Raw genomic sequence first — 22952 nt, 5'->3', positions numbered from 1 at the left:
CACAGCGTAGATGTGAGATTCATAAGCTGAGAACAGTGTTTCATTCACAACTTCTTTTCCCCTCTCTTCTCTTTGAAGGCTGCGGCTGTCAAAAGTACACTTTGACTCTCCTCCAATATCGCCTAAAACCCCAGCTTCAGCTGTCAAATGTAAAACACCCAGAGCCAAGGGCCAGAAGTGTAGCACCTCCAATCTGAGTCACTTTTTCCAGAAGAGGACCAAATCATCGCCCACTTCAGAAAACCAACAAGAGGGATCCGTCTCTCAGTGCTCGGAGCAGGGAAAAATGAGGACTGCACGCACCTGTGGTGCAAATAGCTCTGACCTACATTTAGAAAATACTTCAGTTCCAGTAGCTGTGAAGGAAGAGCCGACGGATGTGCAGGTCCAGGGGCTGATGTCAGTCAAACAGGAAGACGCAGTCTCGTGTAGTATCAGCACGGGGGTGGAGATGCCACATTCTTCAGCGCCGTCCCATGATGTAAAGTCTGTAATTAAAGGTGAAAATGTTCTCCTCATACACCTCGTCACCCAGCATGATCCGTCCTCCATCCAAATGAATATTTAAATCACAGCATCAAGCTCCTTAGGCACTTTAACGTGACGCATGAAGCGGGGGTAGTGAGTAGAAGTTGAGTTTAAATTTTAAATATTCAACACCTTACACAGAATGTATTGCACCTACAGGGGTTTTGCTGTTTTCAATCCATCTTCTCATCCCCACTCCACCAGTAATGTCTGGTGAGGACCATTTCCCAAAGAACAAAGCATGACTTTGGCTATGATGAATCCAATACACGGATTAAAACACATCAGGGTGTGTTCTTCAAACATGTTTTTTTGTGTGTGTGGTGATGGAGCTGTGAACAGAGCACGAGAAACTTGTAGGCACACTTGAGTGTTTCCTCGTCATATAAAGTGATTCTCTTGATTTGTCTGATTCCCTGATTGTGGTGTGTATTTTGTACCTGCATGACCACATCTTTGGAAGAAGCGGCTGAACATGTCTTCCTGTGTGATTTTCTGCAGTGGAGTGCCCCGTGTGTTCGGTGGGTGTGTCACAGCAGTTTATCAACAAGCATCTGGACACGTGTCTCTCCAGCGGAGAGAAGAAGGAAAGCTTGAGAAGGTAAACAAAAAGCACATTGTTTGGAAATAGAACTCCTGACATTTGTACTGTCCAATTCCTACTGTGTCCAAATATTCTGTGTCAATGTTTCTATATTTTTAAGGTTAGGTAAGGTTATTAAAGTGATATACATATATTGTGCAAATTAAATAAAATTTAAATCTCACTCACATAGTCTATTGGATAATGACAACTCTGTATCATCCAAATTAAAACCCATTCTTTGGTCCACTTTTAAATGTATTAAGCTATTTATTACCAACACCTCCGTGACCTCTGAACTCCTGTGACTCTCACGGGTCAGTTAATGGCTATACCTGATCGTGTTTCTGTTTTTAGCATCTGTACAATAAACTGTCCTGTCTGAGAAAGTACCAGTGATTCACCTGTATCAACAAAGAAAACAAGGCAATATCTCAAGACTTCCCATGGTTTTGATTTTAAGGAAGCACGGGCCAGTTTACACCGTGAGGTTAGGAATATTGTAATTATTCACGTCATTCTTTTGGTGTGTGTGCATGGACAGACGTTTGGGTTTTGGTTCCTTTTGGTGCCTTGTTTGTCTTGGCTTGGCAAAGAAAAAAAAAGTTTGGGAACCACTGCATTCAGACATGTCCAATTCCACCTTTTGAACCAAAAACTCTATTAGATTATAAAGAGTGAGGAACCAACATTCAACCTGCATTCAACCTTGCATTAGGAAAAGGGAGGGTTAGAGGGAATCGCGTCTCTGGCTGTGTAACAGTGTATTTGCATTGAGAACCCACCTACCTAGGTGCATCTGATGAGTAGGGCAACACTTTCTACCTGTAGTTTTTGAATTGCCATGAGAAATCTGTCTCGCGGCTCCTGCTCTGTGGCCTTGCTGCATGCTGGCGGAGTCACGGACGACACTCGCATGAAAAACTGTCTCAAAGTTTGGTCACATTCTGGAGCCTTGTTTGTGGCATGAACCCGAAAGCAGAAGTTCCATAGTGTGATGCAGACCTGGACATCAAAATTGTTTTTGTTGGATAAAACAATTTTTTATCAAGCCATAATCAGCCAATGTTTCTATTAAATGTCTGAAAGCCTATAATTATGCAATTGTAGTTATTACTCAGTCTTTTTTGCGTTTGTATTCAACCTGGATACAAATCTTTCTGTGACATAATTTGAGTTCATTGTGAGTGGCCTCTGAAATTTGGTTTTTCGAGGATGATTAATCGCTCATGTAAAATTATGAGGTTGTGCTTTGAGAGGGCATATTTGCTCAACAGTGTAAAACACAATCTGGAGCAGATCTCAATGTCATAATGATGAATTGCAGATGTTTTTAATACCCTTAAATGTAGTCAGCCTGCACAAAGGAGCGTATTAATATGAAAGACAAAGCGCACAACGGTGACATTCACGTCGTTCTTCTCCGAACCACAACAATGGGTTACCATTAAGCACATGATAGCATCGATCAGACGAATTACTGTGATAAACTATTAACTCGTCTTGTCTGTTGCAGCTCCCTTAGTAAGGCAAGGCGTCCAATGAGCAAACTGGTCTACAACCTACTCTCCACGGTGGAGCTAAAGCGGAGACTGAAGGAGAGCTACCTCTCGGTGCAGGGTTCTCGAGATCAGATGATCAAAAGACACAAGGAGTTTGTCCACATATACAATGCTCAGTGTGATTCTCTAAACCCTAAATCAGGTAAGCATATTTTAGTCTATTATACCATAAGTTGAGTCAATTATTTTCATATCCAGGATATGATTACATGAACAAATGTTTACATAAGCCTGAAAATTAACAACCTGTCCATAAAGTGCAAGTTATTTTTCCACTCTTAATAAAAAGACATAATACAGTCAGTAATTTATGGACTGACATGTTCATTGTTGTCCTGTTAATGTACACTAGTGCCGCAACTAACAATTATTTACACAAGTGATTAATCTTTCGATCACTTTCTTGATCAGTCAAGTAATCGTTTTGTTCCTAAAATGTCGTGAAATGTTGGAAAAATGTCGATCAATGTCTCGTTTTGTCCACAAACCAAATGTTTGATCATTAATTAAGTAATCAATTAATAATGGATTAATTGAATAACCATTGCAAACCTTATTTACATATATGGTCATTCAGAACTTCAGTGTGTTTGAGAGCAGATTTATTTACTTATTCAAAAATGATTCTGTCCTTCGTCAACAGCTGAAGATATTGCCAAAGAGGTGGAGGCCAATGAGAAGAGCAGGAACCAGCTACAAGGGAAAGCCAAACCTGTAAGCACTAACTTTATTTATTTCTTTAACCATGACATTTTTTTGTTACTGCGTTTTGTTACTGTTTGTTACTGTTGGATTTAGTTGAGAAATATTATTGTAATATACAGTAATTTCTTATTTCATTCAAACTTCTTGCAGGTCATGGTTTTCACTAAGAAACAGACGGAAAAGGAAATTGAGGAGATTCATTCAAATTATAGTAAGTGATTTTTGTTTTAGGGATGTTTTCACTACACTCTTTCTCCCACACACACACACACACACACACACAATGTAGTTACCTTATGTATTTGATGCACACATGTTTACACTGACTTTTCCTATAGGATGAGATTGTGTCCTCAACAATAGTTATTTAAAACTAGCAACGATATCTTGCCATATATTTATGACATGATGGCTGTCATATAGGATATGGGCTAAAGTTTTGTTACGGCCTACAGTTCAATAATTCTCCACAGAGAAGAAGAATTTTCTGATTGAACGCAGTAAAAATGTGTTGAATCATAAAATAAAGTGCATGTGTGCGAAATAAATACAATAAATAAATACACTTAGATGGATTTCACTCCTTGCAGCAGGATTGTGCTTTTCCTACTCGAAGTATTTACATTTAGAAAGTCGGTGTTTTTTTTTTAAATAAAAAAAGTCGCTCAATATTCTCACACAAAAAACGTCGCAAAACGCAAAGAAAATGTCATTGTTTCCCTTTCTTTCCCTGTCTCGGTTCATTCTATTTCTGTTATTATGGAATGTGTTACTGTACAACTTCCACTCTTGGCATATTTACTACAGCCGACAGGAGACATTTCCTGACACGACGAAGTGTTTACAGGGAAATGGCAAAGAAAAAGATTACGTTTACGCTTCGTGCCGTTTCCGTCTGGACGTGGCCACGATCTCTCCCTCCTGTCTATCGCTCATCTTCGTCGCGGTGTGTGAGGGACAGCATGTGTGTAGAGGGGAGGGGCTGAGTGAGTGAGAGAGTGAAGAGCAGAGCAAGGAGCCAGTTTAGAGATGCTTTTCTGAAAGGAGAAAAGTAACCGACTATTGCACATGTGCACACCGCGATGACGATGCTCAAACGATACATCGTGCAGCTCTAGTTCTTATACATTTGTCTTCATGCTGTGCACTTAATCCCCTGGTCCTTATAACCTTGCTGTGTCCAACACACACGTTTTAAGAAAAATGTCTGAATGCTGCTGTGTGTAGAAGAACAGTTCAGAAGATGCATTAAAAGACATCAGCCGGAGAGAGAAACACAAAATGGCTGTTTTGAGAGATAAACCATTTTGCTCCAGAACTATCAATTATTTTTTTTTGCACTCACTCACAGTTTAAACATTTAAGCTTTTATTTTTGTCATAAACAATTTATTGATGTAAAAATCCCCTCTCATAATCTATAGATCAATGCAGGCTCCAAGCTTCTTGTCTCAAAAAGAATTACAAAAGAAATTTGGTACACTTTGGGCATCTTAATGACAACCTGTGATAATAACTTTCAAAGGCAAACCATGGCCTTCCAGGCAAATCACTGGATTTATGTTCTGCACTTCTATGCACTTAGTTCATTAGGAAAGTCCACTCGTAGAGACCCGGGTCCGGCTCGAGCAGTAATCCATCACACAGACTGCATGATGTTATTTTGTCAGTGCTGATTAATAGTTGCTTTCCAGTGTAGTAAAGGAGTAGAGGAGGTTGTGGAAAACGAAATAGGCAATAGTAACACCAACCATATGCTTATTTTGTCTTCAACTCCGTTATGATTTGCATATTCATTGAGGTTATGGTTCTTCAAAACCATAACCTCAATCCCAACACATCCCAACCTGGAAGCCCCTCATTAGGAGCCTGCCTCATATTCCTGCCACAGCTTATTAAACATGAGCAGAACTGCTGCACCGTCAGTGAGCCGTTTAGTATCAAGAGGTTGAAATTAATGTAGAAAACGGGTTTTATTCCTCGGTGTAAATGATACCAAGGGCTTTTCTGCTATGACGTCTAGAGTCAGTTGGATACTTAAGTTTGTGAGATTTTTTATTTTTTTTTCCACTCGCAGATCTGCAGATGCACAGAAATCTGGACTGGATCTGTGTTTTCAATCCCAAGGTTGAGCAAGAACAGCAGCATTAGGGTAAAATTATGGAAAGTCATGTTGACTGGGGTTGAACAAGATGAAAAAGCCTGTTTGAAATGACTATTTCAAGAGCAGCTAACTTTAAAAAGTGGCTGGAAAAAAAATGGATGTGACTCCCCAGAGGAGTGATCTATAAATAGCTGTGCTGCTGTGATAACCTCTTGATTTATCGGGAGAAGGATGTGGATGACTCACTTTGTCGCTATGGGGAACGGAGAATGAGCAGACAGGAAGGTGAAAATGACTCACCGGCTTTTGCATGTGGCTCTGATGTAAATACGGTCACAGTTTAGCTATAAGGACAATCCTGGGCAATCCTAATGTGAGACCAACTGATGCCATTGAAGAGCAGACTGTCGTTGATCATTTGCAATTTAGCTCTGGTAGTGCTTCTGGTAATTAGTGATCTTTGATTTAAGAGGGTCATTATGTCTGATTAATAAGGTTTTCCGGCTCGTCACAGCCAACAGCTGTCATACGTCACTCTATCTCTCCTACAGTATATGTCATGGTTTAATTTCTCTCACCTACAGTAATGTGCAAACGTCGAGGCCACCCTTAGATTTGTTGTTTTTGTAATGCTGTCATGACTAAGTGTATGATTTTATATCGCATTTTTAGTCGTGATATAAAGTAGCACTTATTGTGCAGAAGTCACAAAATAGAGCGTTTTTCTTTTTGTTCATAAAAACAAGCCAAGTGAACTTGGAACTGTGACGGACTTCCAAATTTCACAAATTCAATTCTGAATTTAAACATTTTGAGTAGCTTTTGCTCAGGTGTGTTTATATAGTTGGTGAAGATGATGTTTGTTTTTCATCAGATTGCCTAGGCTGTGCTAAAAAAAAAGGATATAAGACACTCTATATTGCAGATTATTTACTGTATGTTTAAACATAGCAATGGAAAAAAGCAGCTGAAATGCTCTGTGTTCTAAGGATTAAAAATAACACATTTTGCAGGAAAATAACTGTTTGCACAGGTTAAAGTGTCAAGTATTTAGAGTGACCTACCCTTATACTTACCACAACAATAGCACGTTCCTGGCTCTTAAAACTGGAGCGGAACCTTGATTAATATTTTTGTCAAAATCTGTGTTTGTTGCTACCAAATATCTGCTGTGAAAATGGCCTATGAAGACATGCTTGAGCATTACATACACATGTTGTATGAGTTGAACTCATGAACAGTTTGCCATTATATCGTCTAAGACCAGGTTTCAGTCACACTATTCCAATTCAAATGTCACTGATCACAGAATTTGACAGACATGAAATCAACACAGCTGCTGGTGCTCTGGGATTTTCTGGGACAACAAAGGCTGTACAAACAAACTGTTTTTCAGACACATTATAATGGATCTTTTTTTTATTATTTTATTTTACATGATATTTATTTTGGCTCAAAACTCAATGTTGTTTGTGGGTGTGCGTGATAGTGCTGCCACCTCCCCTGTCTGTGATTTATCTTTTACTGAAGATATTAAGTTGTACAAATGTGACGTTATATACAGACTATATTCATTGTCAACAATAATAATGAATTATTGTTTTTTTTAACCATAAAATAAAGAGAGAAATTAATATTTTATTTACATAACAACTTAAAAGCAACGTTTAGGCGACACAAGGTCTTAAAACAACACACAATCCTGGGCCAACAGCACAACCAAGCTGATGTAAACTAATATTTTTTTTTTCTCTATCAGTAATATCATTTTTCTGAGCATGTACCTGAGTTACAGCAATGGTGACATGGACATTAATTTTACATCCATTAAATCTTAATGGAGAATAATGAACAGCTGTTCAGCCTGTTGCCCATTACATATTTTTACTCAAGCAAATTTGCATGTCCACAGGGTCCGGATGAAAGTTGGAGTGCACTCTATTTACAATAATTGCAGCTGTTGAAAGCATTCTCAAACGGCGCAGACTGTGGGCTCTATCAGGGATGGATGTGAAGGGGCATTTCTCCTTTGCGGTACTGATTAAGTTCAGTAGTGGTGTTTGTTGTTATCGTGTTGTAATCTTCGCCAAAGAGGAGCGTCGTGGCAGAATCGGTATCACTTTTTGTTTCATCTCGATTCATCTGCAGCAACCTCACCAGTTCACTCAGAGCTGCACAAAAGGAGATTACACACCTTTGCCTGCATAGCAAGTTTATCTTTTGAATCTCGGGTGTTTTTTTAGCCTTGGATCCAGCAGGGATTTGATGTATGTCACCCTGTCAGCAGGTGCAAGCCACCACTCCAATGACGCAGACACGGTATGCTTGAACTGAGGCACCTAAGCAGACTCTCTCTCTAAGTTTCTTTGAGATGTTTTGACAGAAGAGTTTCTGTAACCGGGAAAACCAAAGTATCCTCCTTATATTCTCCACATGATGCTGTGGTGGCACATTTCGGTGAGTGGAGCACAGGAATGAGCTCCCTTATAATGCTCCAGCTATCATCAATCATGTCCAGGGTGCAGCGCCTGATAGTTTAGTTAAAGCTCTGTCTGATAGAACTGCAGATATCCCCAATATTTGCTCAAGTGGTCGCTGGAACAAGTTCTGAAGTTGTTGCCTCTTTTTCAGGGCTTGTGTCGCACTCATGCTGTAATGAAAGTGCAAAACCATACTATGGGCAGATGCGACCGCATGGTTAGTGTTTTGAAGCTTATAAATCAAAGCTGAGAGTCCCATTCCAGTGTGGGTCAGTGTGAGATGGCACCGTTATTGCTAGCATTATCGTTTACGCAAGCATAACTTTTCCATTAAATCCCCCAGTCTTGTGTAGCCGTAGCCTGTGGAAAGCATGTGAGCTGTGTTTTTAGCACCGTGTCTTTTGCTTTTTGTCCTCATAACAGCGCTCTGTATTTCCCAGTTATGTTTGTAATGACAGTCCATGAATTTGTGCTCAGAGACAGTTTTTCCAACTTCCACCAACTGTGTGCCCATCTCACCTGCATTATCATCAGTGTTGGGAACGTTACTTTAAAAAGTAATTAGTTATAGTTACTCACTACTTGTTCCAAAAAGTAACTGACTTAGTAACTGAATTACTAGTAACTCGTACCAGGGAAAGTAACTATTTGCGTTACTGTTAAAAAAAAGTTTGTAGGTTTATTGCACGTCGACAGACAGCAAGATGTTTATCCTGCACTTCAAGTATTATCTTTGTAAGAAAAGTAAACAGTTACACCATATAAAGTGCATTTAACTCGGATGTCGACAAAGTTTTTGCTCCGGGACATAATGTACACATTACGTGTACGTTCTTGCCTTTGATCACAATGAACTTGAAGAAGTGATTTTATCGCCACAAACAATGAAAATGCCAACTTTACATCGGAGTCCTGTCTCGCCATCTCTGCTGCTTCGTCGATTCTCTGTTTAGCTGATTATCATTGCACAGTTTGGGCGTGTTTCGCCTCACCTCGGCACAGTTAAGTTGCGTTTCCACTAGCATAGTACCTGGGACCAGGTACTTTTTTTAGTACCTGCTCTGGTGAGGTTCCAAGCAAGCTGAGGCGATACTATGCGTGACGTCTCCAGACTGCCGGTCACTGATTGGTCAGAGTACCGTCACAGGAAGAGACGTCCGACACAAGAATCAAGCCGAACTGTAGATCAGATAAAAAAGACTTAACAATCCTAAAAATGTGGGTTTATCTCCAACAATTACCAGGGAAATGTACAATCAGCGGCATCACAAACCCTGCTGTGACAGACTGTGACTGTGTCAGTCTGTGCTCCGGTCATTGAGGGAGTACTGAACAAATATTTTTAATGATTAATGATTCAGTTACACTGAAAACAACTGCTGAACAAGTCACTAGTCACTCGTTTGTGTGTGTCGCTGCTATGCAGCGATGTCTCCGCCCACATTGAGTAGGTACTATGTTGTAGTGGAAAACCAATCTAAACCTTTTCCTTGACGAGTGGTGTCTCTATGTGTCCCTGGCGAACTGTCCAGGGTGTACCCCGCCTATCGCCCTACGTCAGCCTGGATTTGTAATAGCGGCCCTCGTTGACCTTCGTGTGCAGGATAAAGTGGCAGAAGATGAAAAGAATGAAAGACACCACAAATTCTGGCTTAACAATTGCCCTTCAGCTCCTAAAACCATCGCCTTCAATGAAGCAGATGGGAAACATGTCTGCAGCTATCCTCTTTGAGATTAGGGTCTTGTTTGCTCTGCATGTCTCTCATCAAACTTGACTCGCCTGGTGACAAAGCTAGCTATTGATTGCTGCTCCGATGGCGATGGGCCTCCTCTCTGCGGGGTGCTTAGCTCTCAAATGGCTGTTCGTTGTTGAAGTTAACTTGTGATATGATGCCTACGTCTGGCAGAGTTTGCACCGCACCTGCTCGTCACTCGTCTTAATGTTCCACACACAACTTTTGGACAGCTGGGTTGTCTGCATGGTTCTCCCCTGGTGTTTCTCCTCAGTCATTGCTGGTGGTTTTTGCAGAGATTGTTTGAGATTTGTTATTCTTAAAATTTACTGTTCCCTGTCTATAATTTAAATTTAAACTTTCTGTTAATGCTGGAGATGGTTTGGGGTATAATTTCTTTTCAGACAAGTGGTTCTAAATATTCAGAACCACTTGAAAACCAGGTCACATTCAAACTCACTCAACAGTGCTTGGTATGAATCTTCAGTAGGTCAACTTGACCATGCCTGCATTCTAAAATGCATTTATATTCTTTTTATATTTATAGTCTGCGGTAGCATTAGTGAAAAGCTGAATTTTAACACCCACTTGTTGTCTGTGTCACAAGTATTGTTGCAGTGGTAAAAATAAACAAACAAAAAAGTTAATCTAAGTGGATTGCAGACTTTTTTCTCATGCTCATGTTAGAATAATGGAAAATGAATCATATAAAAGAAACATCACTCATTTTCTTACCAGAAATTGAAATTCATTTTGTTGTTTTCATTTAGTAACCAGCAGCCACAAAATCTCCCCTGTAATTTAATTTTTTAATTCAGATTACCTGAAAAGGTTTCAGCTAATGTAGTAATGTAGTTTCAAATCACTCTCTCTGAACTGCTCATGGTAATTAAATCATACTTGATTGCTTTTTTACATATTTCTCGCCCCCCTCTCAGTTCTGTCACCATTCTCCAATCGAAAATCATACATGTGGAGATGCTCTGTAATTCTAATTCTGGTCTTGGTGGCATTTCACATAAGATTCTGAGGCTCATGAATAAAAATGATGTCTGCTCACCTTTTCTATGTTAGGACAAACTCATTTCCAAGTGAAAACACATGTCTGATTTGCTTCATGTGTTATTGTTTTTGATGTTTTTGTGTCACAAAAGAAAAACTAGTTTTGTATTTGCTATAATAATACACAGTCAACGGCATGCAGTGGCTATGAGATGTAGATTTACATAAAGACGATCGACGAGTTAATCATTCAGATGCTGTTGCATACTGTTATGGCATCCAGGGCGTTCGATCACCTTCCCTTTTTTTTTTTTTTAACCCATATTATGCTACTTTGTCCACAGGGAAGCAGCACAGCAACGACTTTTCCCGCCTCATTGCCCAGGTCCGGGGTCGCCTAGAAACCACCAGGCAGCTGCGGATCAAAAAGGAAGTCATTGTGAAGGAAGAAGATGTAGAAAAGACACTCTCTGCAGGTACTTGAACACTCATTACCTTCCTCGGGAATAAAATCTACTCAAGCCACAGGAGATATCTTAGTCTCCTTAGAGCACTGTTGCAAAAGTTACCTGTTACTAGCTGTAACCAGCTGTGACACATTCCCCTTGTGCCATTTTACAAAACAGTGTTCCCCCGTCGTTAAAATATCACAAAGTAAATGCTTTGAGAAAAATGACATTTGCTCAACAGAGCTTTTGCAACCACCTGCTGGTTTGTATGTGTGGTAGGGAGACTTTTTTATTTCAGTCTTTAAATGAATAACACGACGTTTGGTGCACTCCAGCAATGTGTGCATCAGACTGGAGTGGAAAAGGATATGCCAATACATGTTGTGGATGAATGGCGTGTTGGGGAGTGAGCGATTTGGAAGCAAATGAGATGCAAACGACGCGTATGAGAGCAAATGCAGAATCACAAATATGTGATATTTGTTTTTGAAAATCACTGACATATTTTGTTATATTTCTTGTATTTAAACGTGACTTATACTAACAAAATAAATACATTAAAGGGATAGAACGAGCTGAATGTGTTTAACATATGAAAATATATTGAACTGGGCTATCGGGCCTATTTTATTCTCTGCATCCACATTTTGACAGATCATTTCTCCACTGATTGATTCTCTGTGGGTGTCGTGACGTTATTATAATATATATTTTCATCCCCCAGATCAAGATTCAGGATCAAGGAGCTGCCTCCAGATGAAAGCAGAAGACACAGTCGGGGAAGAGGAGCAATCAGCGAGAGGAATTGAGTTGCCACCCAGTCCCACTAACAGTGACGTGTCCATCAGCAGGTGAGAGCTGGTTACGCCCTTGGTGACATTGTCATATACTATTTAAACAAAGGGTACGTTTTGTTGGTAATTAGAGTTGTACACAAAGCTGGCTGTAGTCCAAATACCTCTTTTTAAAAGTCCAAGTAGTTAGTTGTAATATTTTGTCACCAACAACAACTGCCACTTCCTCTTTAGCTCCCTCTACACAAAGTTAGGTTAGATTCACTGAGATAAGGAGAAGTTGTGCGATGGTTCAGGAGCACGGATGTCGCCAGGTTGCCTGCTTTAACCTTTGTTTTTCTACACCACAAATAAATTTTGTTTGCACAACAACATTTAAAGGAAAACACTTGGCAAACAGCACCACTCCCTCTTTTGGGAGAGCAATGCCCCTCCAAGTCTATGAAAAGATTTACAACCTGTTAACTCGGTTGTTTACCTTTGTATAAGCAGGTAGGATGGCATTGTTGATAATTGTGAGTCCAAATGCATCTGATCGCCCTGTGTGTTTTAGTTTGGTGTGCAGGTCACTCCCCAGTGTGAATGCATCAGTGCATTAATGTTGTATAAACTCTTTTAAAATGCACTCAAAGATTTACCAAGTACAATACAGCAGTATTATCACACAGACATCATTTTATAGTATCTCATCTGGTATCATCTGATCTTTTTTGGTTTTAAAGAGCACAATGCCAAAGATAGGCTTGTGTTGATTTACAACTTTTCATTTTCCAGTAAAGTATTACTTTTTCCGCGGGGCACTGCTGTTATTTTCATAAAGTATAAAGCCTTACCAATGTTATATATTTTGTAAAGTGCTGTGGTCTTGGTCTTGACCAAGTCTTGCCTTGCCCTGCCTTGATCTTTGTCTGGACTTGGTTTCTTTCAAAGTATTCCATCACATCCATTGTTACAAAGCAACAACAACCTGTGAGCTGTTGAGATGACTGGAGTTGCTGCAGTCTCACTGAATTGATGAAGAATTTTAAAAAACAAAATAGACAATGGACAGTGGATTATCAGTACATCATTGCCCTCACTACTTCTTTGGAAGAAAAAAAAAAACACTTCTCTGGGTGCGTCCTATCTTTCACCTACTGATTCCGGAGCGTTGTCTATGTGATGGGTTTAACGTTCATTTTAGAGACAAAGACCATTTCGAGACCATTTCTCATGTGGCCTGAGTATTAAAGGACACACACGCTCCAAACACATAAAAAAACAGCCCCTGATTTTACAGATTTAAAATAACTGGTTTTCAAGCTACTGTGTTGGTGTATTCAAACACTAACTGGTTAGGGACAGGCTCGCTCTTGACAACTATATGGCCCAACACAGAAGTACAGTAAATTGTAATAAAGGTAATTATACAAATATAGTATGAATCACAACACATACAGAGACCGCCCATCAGTTCAGTCTTGTTTGCAAAACAATTCTAACGATATCAATCCTTAAAATCTTAATGTCTATCATGTAGCAGATATCAGTGACACTAACCACACAGTTGGTGTAGTGGTTAGCACTGGTGCCTTTGCAGCAAGAAGACCTGGGTTCATGACCCCATCAGAACATGGACTGGCAACCTGTCCAGGGTGTACTCTTTCACCCTATGTCAGCTGGAATTGGCACCAGTGGCCCCTTGACCCTCGTGTGCACCGAAAAACCAGCAGGGAACGCTATAAATATCCATCCATTTTCTACTGCTTCATCCTCCAATGAGGGTCGTGGGGGAACTGTGCCAATCTCAGCTGACATAAGGCGATGGGGGGGTACACCCTGGACTGTTCGCCAGTCCATCACAGGGCCACACAGAGACAACCATCCACTCTCTTATTCACACCTTCAGTCAATTTAGAGTGTCCAATCCCCAAATCTACATGTCTTTGGACTGTTGGAGGAAGCGGGAGAACCAAGACCCACAAGGAGAACATGTAAACTTAATGCTGAAAGGCCCTCGTTCCAACCAGGGCGCAAAGCCGGGTCTTCTTGCTGCAAAGAACCGTAACCCTTGCAAAGTCAAGAGTGCTAACCACTACACCAACAGTGTGGCCACATACATAATCAAATGCTCATAACCCAATCCTTTAGTAGACAAAAATAAGTGTGTTTAAGTCATAGATTACCATAAAGCAAGTTATAGAAGTCCGTACATATCCAAAAACAGTTTGTCTAAGTTTGTTCTTAGTTTTTAATATAATTATGAAAAAATAAAAAACCCACATGCCCTGTAAACAAACCCTTGCAGCCACACCAGCCCCTGAGACGCATATACCAACCACTCTTGTCTGTGCTGTCAACAGAGTAATTACAGGAATCAGGTAATCTATTTCTTTTTTGTTTTGTTTGTTTTTTAAAAGTAGAATTAAAGCCTGCAGACTGGATGTAGCCTGAGAGACTTTCCGCCCTTTGTACTTGTGTAATCTATAGGTGGGTGGATAAAAATAAAACATTGTACTACATCGGTGTCAGCCATCGCCAGTTAATGTGGAATGTAGTTGCCCACGGCACAGTGCAGCTGTGGCACCAAGAAAACACTCATGAATGTGGCAGCGGGATGTGAAATGAAACAAATGCTGTTTTAACAACTCAAACTCCCCCTTTGGACACACGGTGGCTGGTAAATAAACACATGAAATATTAAAACACAGTTGTCACACATCTTTATATGAGAAGTTGTACTTAAAATTATGTGTGTGAAATAAATACTTAAATGTTTGTATAGTGTTTATTAATACTAAATAGTGGGACTTAAGTGAAATGTTACCATACATCTAAAAGTTAAGTGTTTTAATCTATAACTGGGAACAAAATCCAGTAAATTAGAGCCAACAACCATGACTATTTTACAGGGTCCTGCTTCTGTTTGCCCTCCATACAACTTAAATCATGTTCAGAAACTATATTTCCCATGCAAAATTTGCATTGTGGCTCTGGCCAGAGATATTTTTTATACAAAGAGTACATGTTGTTGAGTATTTGTTGGATACCCACGCACACATGGGGGAGAAAATGTCTATGACAAAGTAAAATTTAAAAGAAGACATAATCTAAAACAAGTATCCAATGAGATATAATAAAATGATGCCATTTTATATCAGAAATGTTCAAACACAATTTTCTTTAAAAATCTGCCAGGGTTCAACATAATATGTGACGTTTGTGCATTAAAATAAATAAAAAAACACTACGATTAATGGTATATATTTTGTAGAGTCGTTTACTTATATTAGTATAAACTATTACAGCACTCTTACCATCCATGGACGTACAGTATGTATTTCTAGTCGGTTTGTAGTCGTATAATAGTAATATAGTATAGTGTTATAACTTCTTGGGCAGCCTTGCTATTAATCATCAGGGAGAAATAAGAAATATTTGGCACTAACTAGTTAACAACTCTGTTGTCTTTTGTTTTTATAGTGGCAGGAAATACACACTGTGCATTTAATTCATTAAATTATTTATTTATTCACATGTTTGTTTTTGCATTTATTTAGTATAACTTGCACATTTTGCAACACATATGCAGGTAATTAATGTGGTATTTTGTATCTTAGCTCTCACTTGCGATTGTGAATATCTGGCTTGTTTTATAATACATTAGATAATGATAGAAGATTTTCTCTGATCTTAAAGACACGTTGTGTACTATTTTTATTTACTAGACACAGGATGCGACTAGTCACTTGTGGCTGAACTTTTAAACCACCAGAGGTGGTTAAAGAGGGGAATCATTTACCCAAGTCTTTATCTCTGATTTACAGTGATGACAAAGTTAAACCACCAGGAATTGTGGTTCAGAGAAACTTAAGATGTCATGCAAAAACAAACACACATAATTGGTGGTTGCTAGGTAGCAACAGCTAGCCTGTTGCTAACAGAATTTAAGTTATTTGTTTAATCTGTATTCTAGTAGCTTTTTTTTTTGTTATTGTGTAACACCACTGGAGCATAAATGCACATGAGAAATGTGACCCGCGTTATGGTACATGCACCAAATCAATTTAGCACTGCAACCTGTTCTGCATGTTAGTGAACCTCAGGCGAGAGAGAGTATTCTGCTACGTCATAGTGCCGAAATTCCTGCCATATTAAAATAATTCTACCTACATTTTAACACATTGGACCCTTAAGGCTGTTCATATCTCAATAATTGATGAATTCTGGTTTCAATCTAAGGTTATTGTTCACCTGTTCATACAAGTTTGACCCATCATACACTGTTGAAAGGACGTGCCTCAGGCTGCAGAGTCCAAATTCTCAGTTTCTAATAAACTTTCTAATAAAAAGGTCGAAAAATCATGGGGGACATGTATATATTTCTTATAGCTGGTGAACCGCAGAGCAGACCTCGAACACTTGACAGCACAAAAGTGAAAAATACAGCTGTTCTCATCACATACATGTGGCCTGACTCCTAATGAAGTGTTTGCCTGAGGCAACCTCATGCAACCATAGCCTCCTGCTGAGAAGCAGAGACATGAGTGTCCATTTTGGTATTGAATAGTGTGGAAAAACCAATATGCCTCCCCTTTGAAGTAACATATACACGGCCTCGTAGGTGGCATGCCTCTGCCACTGACACCGTGGTTCTGTGTGATGTGCGATACAGTTAAAACACCTGCTATGTGTCCGTCTAAAATGTATCAAAGCATCGCAGTCTGTTCAGAAAAGTTGGAATTTATGGCCATTATTCGAGCAGATGTACTGCAATTATTTGGTGGGAAAAAAGCTAATAGTAAAGACTGTTTGTGGTTGCACTAGTTTCTCTGCCCTGTGGTGTTTTGTTTGTACCATGTGCATCACCCGTTAGTCATTTTGAAGATGTGCTTGATAAAATGTATAATACAGAGTGTTGTCCCAAGTTTTAAAGACCGAGGATCAACACAAACAGTAATGATAACAGCTATGCTTAAGGCTGGAAGATTGTGCATCGTAGGAAATGGCACATTTTGATCCGGGTCTTCCATTCTCGCTGATGCCAGTTAGAGAAAAAAAAAAGCTGTATGTGTTAAACTTGGGATTAAACTGATCTTTTGACCAGTGGGAATGGAGTTTAAGTATAGATTGATCTTGTGTTACTGATATATTTCTCCCCTTTTCTCCTGTAACAGTTCTATTTCTGACATCTTTGGTCCAGAGCCTGTCATAAAACACCAGTAAGTAAATCCTATTTGTTTGTTTGTTGTTGTGCTGCATGTCACAAAAAGCACTATACCCAAAAATGCATGTGTAACAAGACAGCGAATGCAATTCTTATTTTCTACAACTGGGAGCTGTTGCATATCTAAAACAAGCATTTTTGAGTGTTGAGTGAAAATAAACGTTATTAGACTAATGACAGTAATTGTTTGTTATAACGGGAAGTACTAAATCCAGATTGAGGTACACACACTTGTCGTGTCCACCAGCTACGCACTGGGAACACACAAGATTGTAATTAGCTTGCATTTACAAGGCTGCCCGCACTGCGCCTCACACTCAGGGAAAAAATAGGACTCCATTTTATATCTGTAGTCATAATGTGCTCCACAGATGCCTCCTTGTACCGACTTTAGATGAGTCTGCATGTTTGAGTTACATTTCCAGGGCCATTTTATGCCATCGAGACCTGTGATCATATTCCACTGTTGGTTTAGCAGCCTATGTTTGAAGTTAAAGGACCATCGTGCTGTATCACGTTAGGAATTCACAGTCTCTCTGAAATGTGACTTGATTCTTATGATGGGTCCAGAATATTAATATTTTTTATGATGAATTTCCCTTTACGGTATGAGTTTTCTTAATTGTCCTCTAGCAAGTTCTCATAATTGACTTCAAATGATGAAATACAGCACTGCTTATCGAGTTTAGCAAATGGTGGACAGTTTCTCCTTGTGGTTTGTGTCTGTTGAGATTTTGGCAATTCAATAAAACAGTCACACACACAGGTCCTCATACCCAGAACATTTAAATATACAACTGCTCTTGCCCCAAGCTCATTCACTCATGAGCCACACAGTTAGACAGAATCCCTTTAGTTACAATGCATTTCTGTTCTGGCTTCACCGTGATGAGACGGCGCTTACGGTTCCAGCTGTCTATTTTATCTCTTTTGATGGACAGTGCAGATAAAGAGTCAGCAAATGTAATTTTAAATCTATGACAGATTGTAGTTTTACGCTGCCTAAGCGTGTCAATCTGCAGTACGTTATTGCTTAATGAAAGTTTTTATAGTTACACAAAAGGACAGTGCACGTACAGAAAGTTTATCTGTTGCAAACTAAACCCACAGCATCTAACTGAATAAAGTTGTAGTGCACCAGTACTTAGACTTCAGAAATAACAATTCATAACCTCTTCAATTCAGTGGGTGAAAGCCAAATGTGTCTCTGTACCAGCCAGACAAGGTTTCCCGTCATCCTTCAGCCTTTGTAAGACTCCAGCAAAGGCTACTGTTGATTGCCTTTGTCCCGGTCCGCACACTGTGCAGATGACATCTTTGATATCTCCCAATCCTCCTACCATCCCCATGTGGACTTGTGACTCACATTCCATTGCTGGAATTTTGTTTTTTTGTTCTGTCACTGGCTTGAGGGTGATATACATCTGTGGTAGAATCGACAGAAGGTGTAAGTGGTTCCACATGGGAGACCTTGTGGTTTTAGGGCTCCCTTTTGGCTTCTTTGCCAGTATATTTCAGATACATACACATAACGTCTCCATGAAGGAGACCCCCATCTCCACAGAGGTTTGTGTCAGAGGTGCTTCAAGTAATAAGGCTGTAACTTAAGACTCCATGCTGAGCAGGGAAGCTGCAGGGATCACATGGTACTAAAGAATATTTGTGTGGCCATAGATAATCCATAAGGGCTTATTCAGAGACACTGAGCTCTCAGTCCAGATGTGTTCCTCTGAAAACAGGAAGGCTTTCTTTAGAAGAGGGGTGGGAAACACCAGAGGCTTCACAACATTGTTAAACTTAACTTTTGGTGGTTTTTGTTGTTGACTTAATTTAGAAATGTAGAAAAATGTTTGTCAAACCTAGAAATCATTCAGTTTTAATGACTTAATGAGCAAAGAAGCGAAGAAAATATTCACATTTAAGAAGCTGAAACGATCAGAAATCTTGTTTTAATAATAATAATAATAATAATAATAATAATAAAAAAAATAAAATCGATGATCAAAATAGTTGACGATTAATTTAGTGATCGATTAATAATCGGTTATTGTGGTAATTGTTTCATCCCTACAATAATGTACTGTACCAAACTAACTATTGCTCCAGTTTACACCAACTGCATTCTGAACCAATGAAGAAGAATAAAAAAATCGAAGTGTTACTAAAGCCTGATGTTTGTTATCCCGCTTGTTAAATGGCTGCTTACTAAGAATTACAACAAAAAGTATTGATTTCAAAGTTATTCCTCAGTATATACTCATATACTGTGGGAGTGTAACACGGGAGAGAGTCGTGTGGAAATGAGCGGCTAAATCAGCGTCGTAAGAGCTCATCAAGGTTTAGATTTAAGACACTGAGAGAAAAACTGTTTTTCACAACAACTGATATCTCCCACTCTCTGTCGCCTCACCCAGACATCTGTGACACTCACTGTTGTCATACCACGGAAAGGTTCTTGCTATGGTTGCCTTGTTTGAATCAACCTTTTGGTTAATGGACAAAAATTGGTGCTTGTGAGTAAACCATGACCACTCCAATTCATCCAGAGCGACTTGGAGGCACAGTTGTGATTTTTGCCCCGAGCAGATAAAGATGTGTGCTGATGTTAACACAATATACAAGATTGATAGTAAGCTTTCGGCGTTCTGACGGCATGAGTGATATTTTATTTGTGTGACTTAGTCCGTTGATCTGTTTTTTTTGGAGATGTCTGAAGTTTGCGGTCGAAATGATAATGGCAGGATAATAAAAAAAGAGTGTGAATGCACTCAATATAAACACCTTCCCTACTCTATTTGGTTGATTGCTGTCTGCAGAATTTATGGTATCACTGATATGCACCTGAGTATTGATTTCTGTGTTTTCCCCTTGACATTATAACGCAGGTGCATGTAGATGTGTTTTGTGGAGAGAAGAAAAGAGAATGAGATTCCTGTAAGACGCCTTCTACTGTAAATCAATTACAATAACAGAGAGTGTTTATGGCTTTGAGACGGCTGTCTGATGCTTACTGCTCATGCTCATTACAAGAGTGTCCATCGTGATCAGTGTATCATCTGTTTCTCCTAAGTTTGTGGTTTTGATATATTGATTGTATAATCCAAGCACCTGGTACAGATTTACAGAGCACAGCCAGGCAGCAAAATAAATCTCATAGACTTTGCTTCAAAATATTGGATAAATATTTTCAAACAACACCTTTCACGAAGCAAACAACACTTTAAAGAAGCAAAAAACATTGATTAAATCATTCCAAAATGTATTTTGTTTGAAAATACAGGTGTTCTTTGCGCTCCCTCACTTGTTCTTTGTGCTCCCTCACTTGTTCTTTGCGCTCCCTCACTTGTTCTTAGAACTCCCTCACTTGTTCTTTGAACTACCTCACTTGTTCTTTGAGCTCCCTCACTTGTTCTTTGCGCTCCCTCACTTGTTCTTTGAGCTCCCTCACTTGTTCTTTGAACTCCCTCACTTGTTCTTTGCGCTCCCTCACTTGTTCTTTGCGCTCCCTCACTTGTTCTTTGAACTCCCTCACTTGTTCTTTGAACTCCCTCACTTGTTCTTTGCGCTCCTCACTTGTTCTTTGCGCTCCCTCACTTGTTCTTTGCGCTCCCTCACTTGTTCTTTGCAAATCTATTTTGTAATGAGTTAATTCGATATTTTTTTGCTTCTTAAATTATGAAAAGTGTTGTTTGAAAATATTGACACAAATCTAATTCCATATAAATACTAAAACTTTCCTCTTACCATGCATTTGCTTTAGCAGCTTGTTCACAGAATAGTTGTAAGACGCCATTTTTGTTGTTGTTACTTCTCTCCATTTACAGAACACTAAAACAAAATCTAAAGAAAACCCACATTTTTTTCACAGAGACACAGCGAGTACCTCGGCCCAAAACCGAAAGTCCAGCTTCAGAGGAGATAACTCGGGTTCATCGCCTGTTCGAGGAAAACGACGGCGTAAAACATAGCAGAGCTGAGCTGATCTGAGGCAGGAAAGACGGAGACTCAACTTCATACTAATACACTCAAGATTAGAGGGAAACTATTATGAATTTATTTGTCATTTTTCTTTTCATTTTCAATGTTCACGGTGAGTTTGTTATGAATAAATTTTGAGTATTTTATCAGGTTACACTGTGTGGTACAGATTTATGTTAAACTAATATGAAAGTAGTATCCAGTTTCTAGTTTTATATCCACATTTTTAAAAATCACTGATGTCTTTGTTTGCTACTCGAACACTTTCGTCTTGGTCAGCTTGGACTGTGAATAAGACACGTCTTTCCTCTCATTAGCAATTCTAACGCATCCAATTTATCTGTAGCTTTCCAAATTGCAGCTCCCACAAAGAACAACCTGGATGAAATTAATTCAATGAATCCAGACCTTGTGCAAAGTCAGAGTCACCACTACACGACTGTGTGATCACTTCAGAATGACAAGTGGTGTTGATGTATATGTGTATAGGATCACTTTTGGGAGCTGACCTTGATTGAAAACAGAGCTCGCCTGAAGTCAGAGACACAGTGTCCGTGTCTCAGGTGTCTTCTTTCTCAGACAGGCTGCTCATTATTCTGCACATCTCTGGTTCCACTGCATCCTTCTTTCCTATACAATGATCCTGTTAGTCCTTTTCTTGATGTACTGTAGCTCTTGCTTGAAACCACAGGAGAGGACTGAGTGGCTCCTGATCCCTGCCTTCGTTTGGGAAACAGTGAGGCAGGCAGTGAAATCATTGATTCCATATATGTATTCCACTGTGTCCACAAGAACCACAGTCACCTTTTTTTTTTTTGCCTTCGTCTGGGCTGTGGAGGGTAATGGTCAATTGGCTGACGCGAGATGAAACTGACTTAAAACCCTCATAAATCTATGCTAAACACATGATGTCTGACAAGGACTGCACTCAAGGCAACAGGACTTAGAAGCACAACTTGAACACACAGTAATAGTCCAAAGGTCAGCTCACCAGGAAGCAGTCAAACACAAATCTGAATGGGCTCTGCAAAAAGCAGAGTCAAAAGAATCGTGGATTCATAGATTACTTAATTTATGTGCAGTGAGCTTTATCACTTCTCAGAAATGTCATGTGTGGCATGAAATACGATGCGATACTGCACGTGCTTTTGTTGTTATTCCCATGCTTCGATGCTGGCAGGATAAGATGGAACACGGCAGCATAAAGGTCCTCAATTTAGCACGTTGGACGCAAATCGTAGGCTAACGGGCCGTCACGCTAAAATGCGGTTGCTAGCACCCTGAAACGAAGTCACGGCAGTTTCATGCAGCCGTGCTGTGATGACTCCGCCCACGTTGAGAAGGTACTATAGTCACAGAAAACCCATACCAAAGCGCGCGGGGCCGAGGCGAGCCATAGTTCATCTTATGGACCAAGCGCCATAAGAGGCACTAACACATGGCAGAGGGACTTAAACATGCAAGGGGAGGTCGGGCTGAACTCATTAATGAGGGGCATCCAGTCACAGTGGCAGGACGTGGGGATCTGAAATGAGAGGAGTTCCTAAGCTACATTCACTCATATTACACAATATCTTGAATTTAAAATAAAGACAGGATTAAAACAAAACACAGACCTTGAAATTCCTCGAAAGAGAGAACTGGTCCATCAGATGGCCATCATGCATGCCCTCATGGTACACCAGCTGCCACTAGGCCGACATTAAAGCACCACACTGGATCGCAAAATCCTCACAGGACGTCATCGAGACTCGACGACTGGATCTCTGGACTCAACATGGACCTCACGTCGCCTGCAGTGAGCTCCCATCCACGTCGCCCATCTGTTT

The 22952-nt window shown here is 39.8% G+C and overlaps 1 protein-coding gene across 2 annotated transcripts in view; it reads left to right on the top strand.

Moving 5' to 3' along the window:
* rad18 (RAD18 E3 ubiquitin protein ligase) overlaps positions 1-21277 on the top strand; it is a 29254-nt gene extending 7977 nt beyond the window's left edge. The window contains exons 5-13 of one of the 2 annotated variants that reach the window (XM_058632078.1): positions 79-500; positions 1030-1129; positions 2628-2815; positions 3317-3387; positions 3529-3589; positions 11041-11172; positions 11870-11996; positions 17096-17140; positions 21014-21277. In XM_058632078.1, the coding sequence (XP_058488061.1) occupies positions 79-500; positions 1030-1129; positions 2628-2815; positions 3317-3387; positions 3529-3589; positions 11041-11172; positions 11870-11996; positions 17096-17140; positions 21014-21113 (1246 nt within the window). In that variant the 3' untranslated portion in view covers positions 21114-21277. The remainder of the gene's footprint in view (positions 1-78; positions 501-1029; positions 1130-2627; positions 2816-3316; positions 3388-3528; positions 3590-11040; positions 11173-11869; positions 11997-17095; positions 17141-21013) is intronic. The other variant, XM_058632079.1, reaches the window with a different exon arrangement.
* The last annotated feature ends 1675 nt before the right edge of the window (positions 21278-22952 follow it).

Source organism: Solea solea, chromosome 6 (genome assembly GCF_958295425.1).
Source record: "Solea solea chromosome 6, fSolSol10.1, whole genome shotgun sequence".
Lineage (NCBI taxonomy): Eukaryota > Metazoa > Chordata > Actinopteri > Pleuronectiformes > Soleidae > Solea > Solea solea.
The sequence above is the reverse complement of the archived record's forward strand: the minus strand, read 5'-3'. Positions and strand labels throughout refer to the sequence as shown.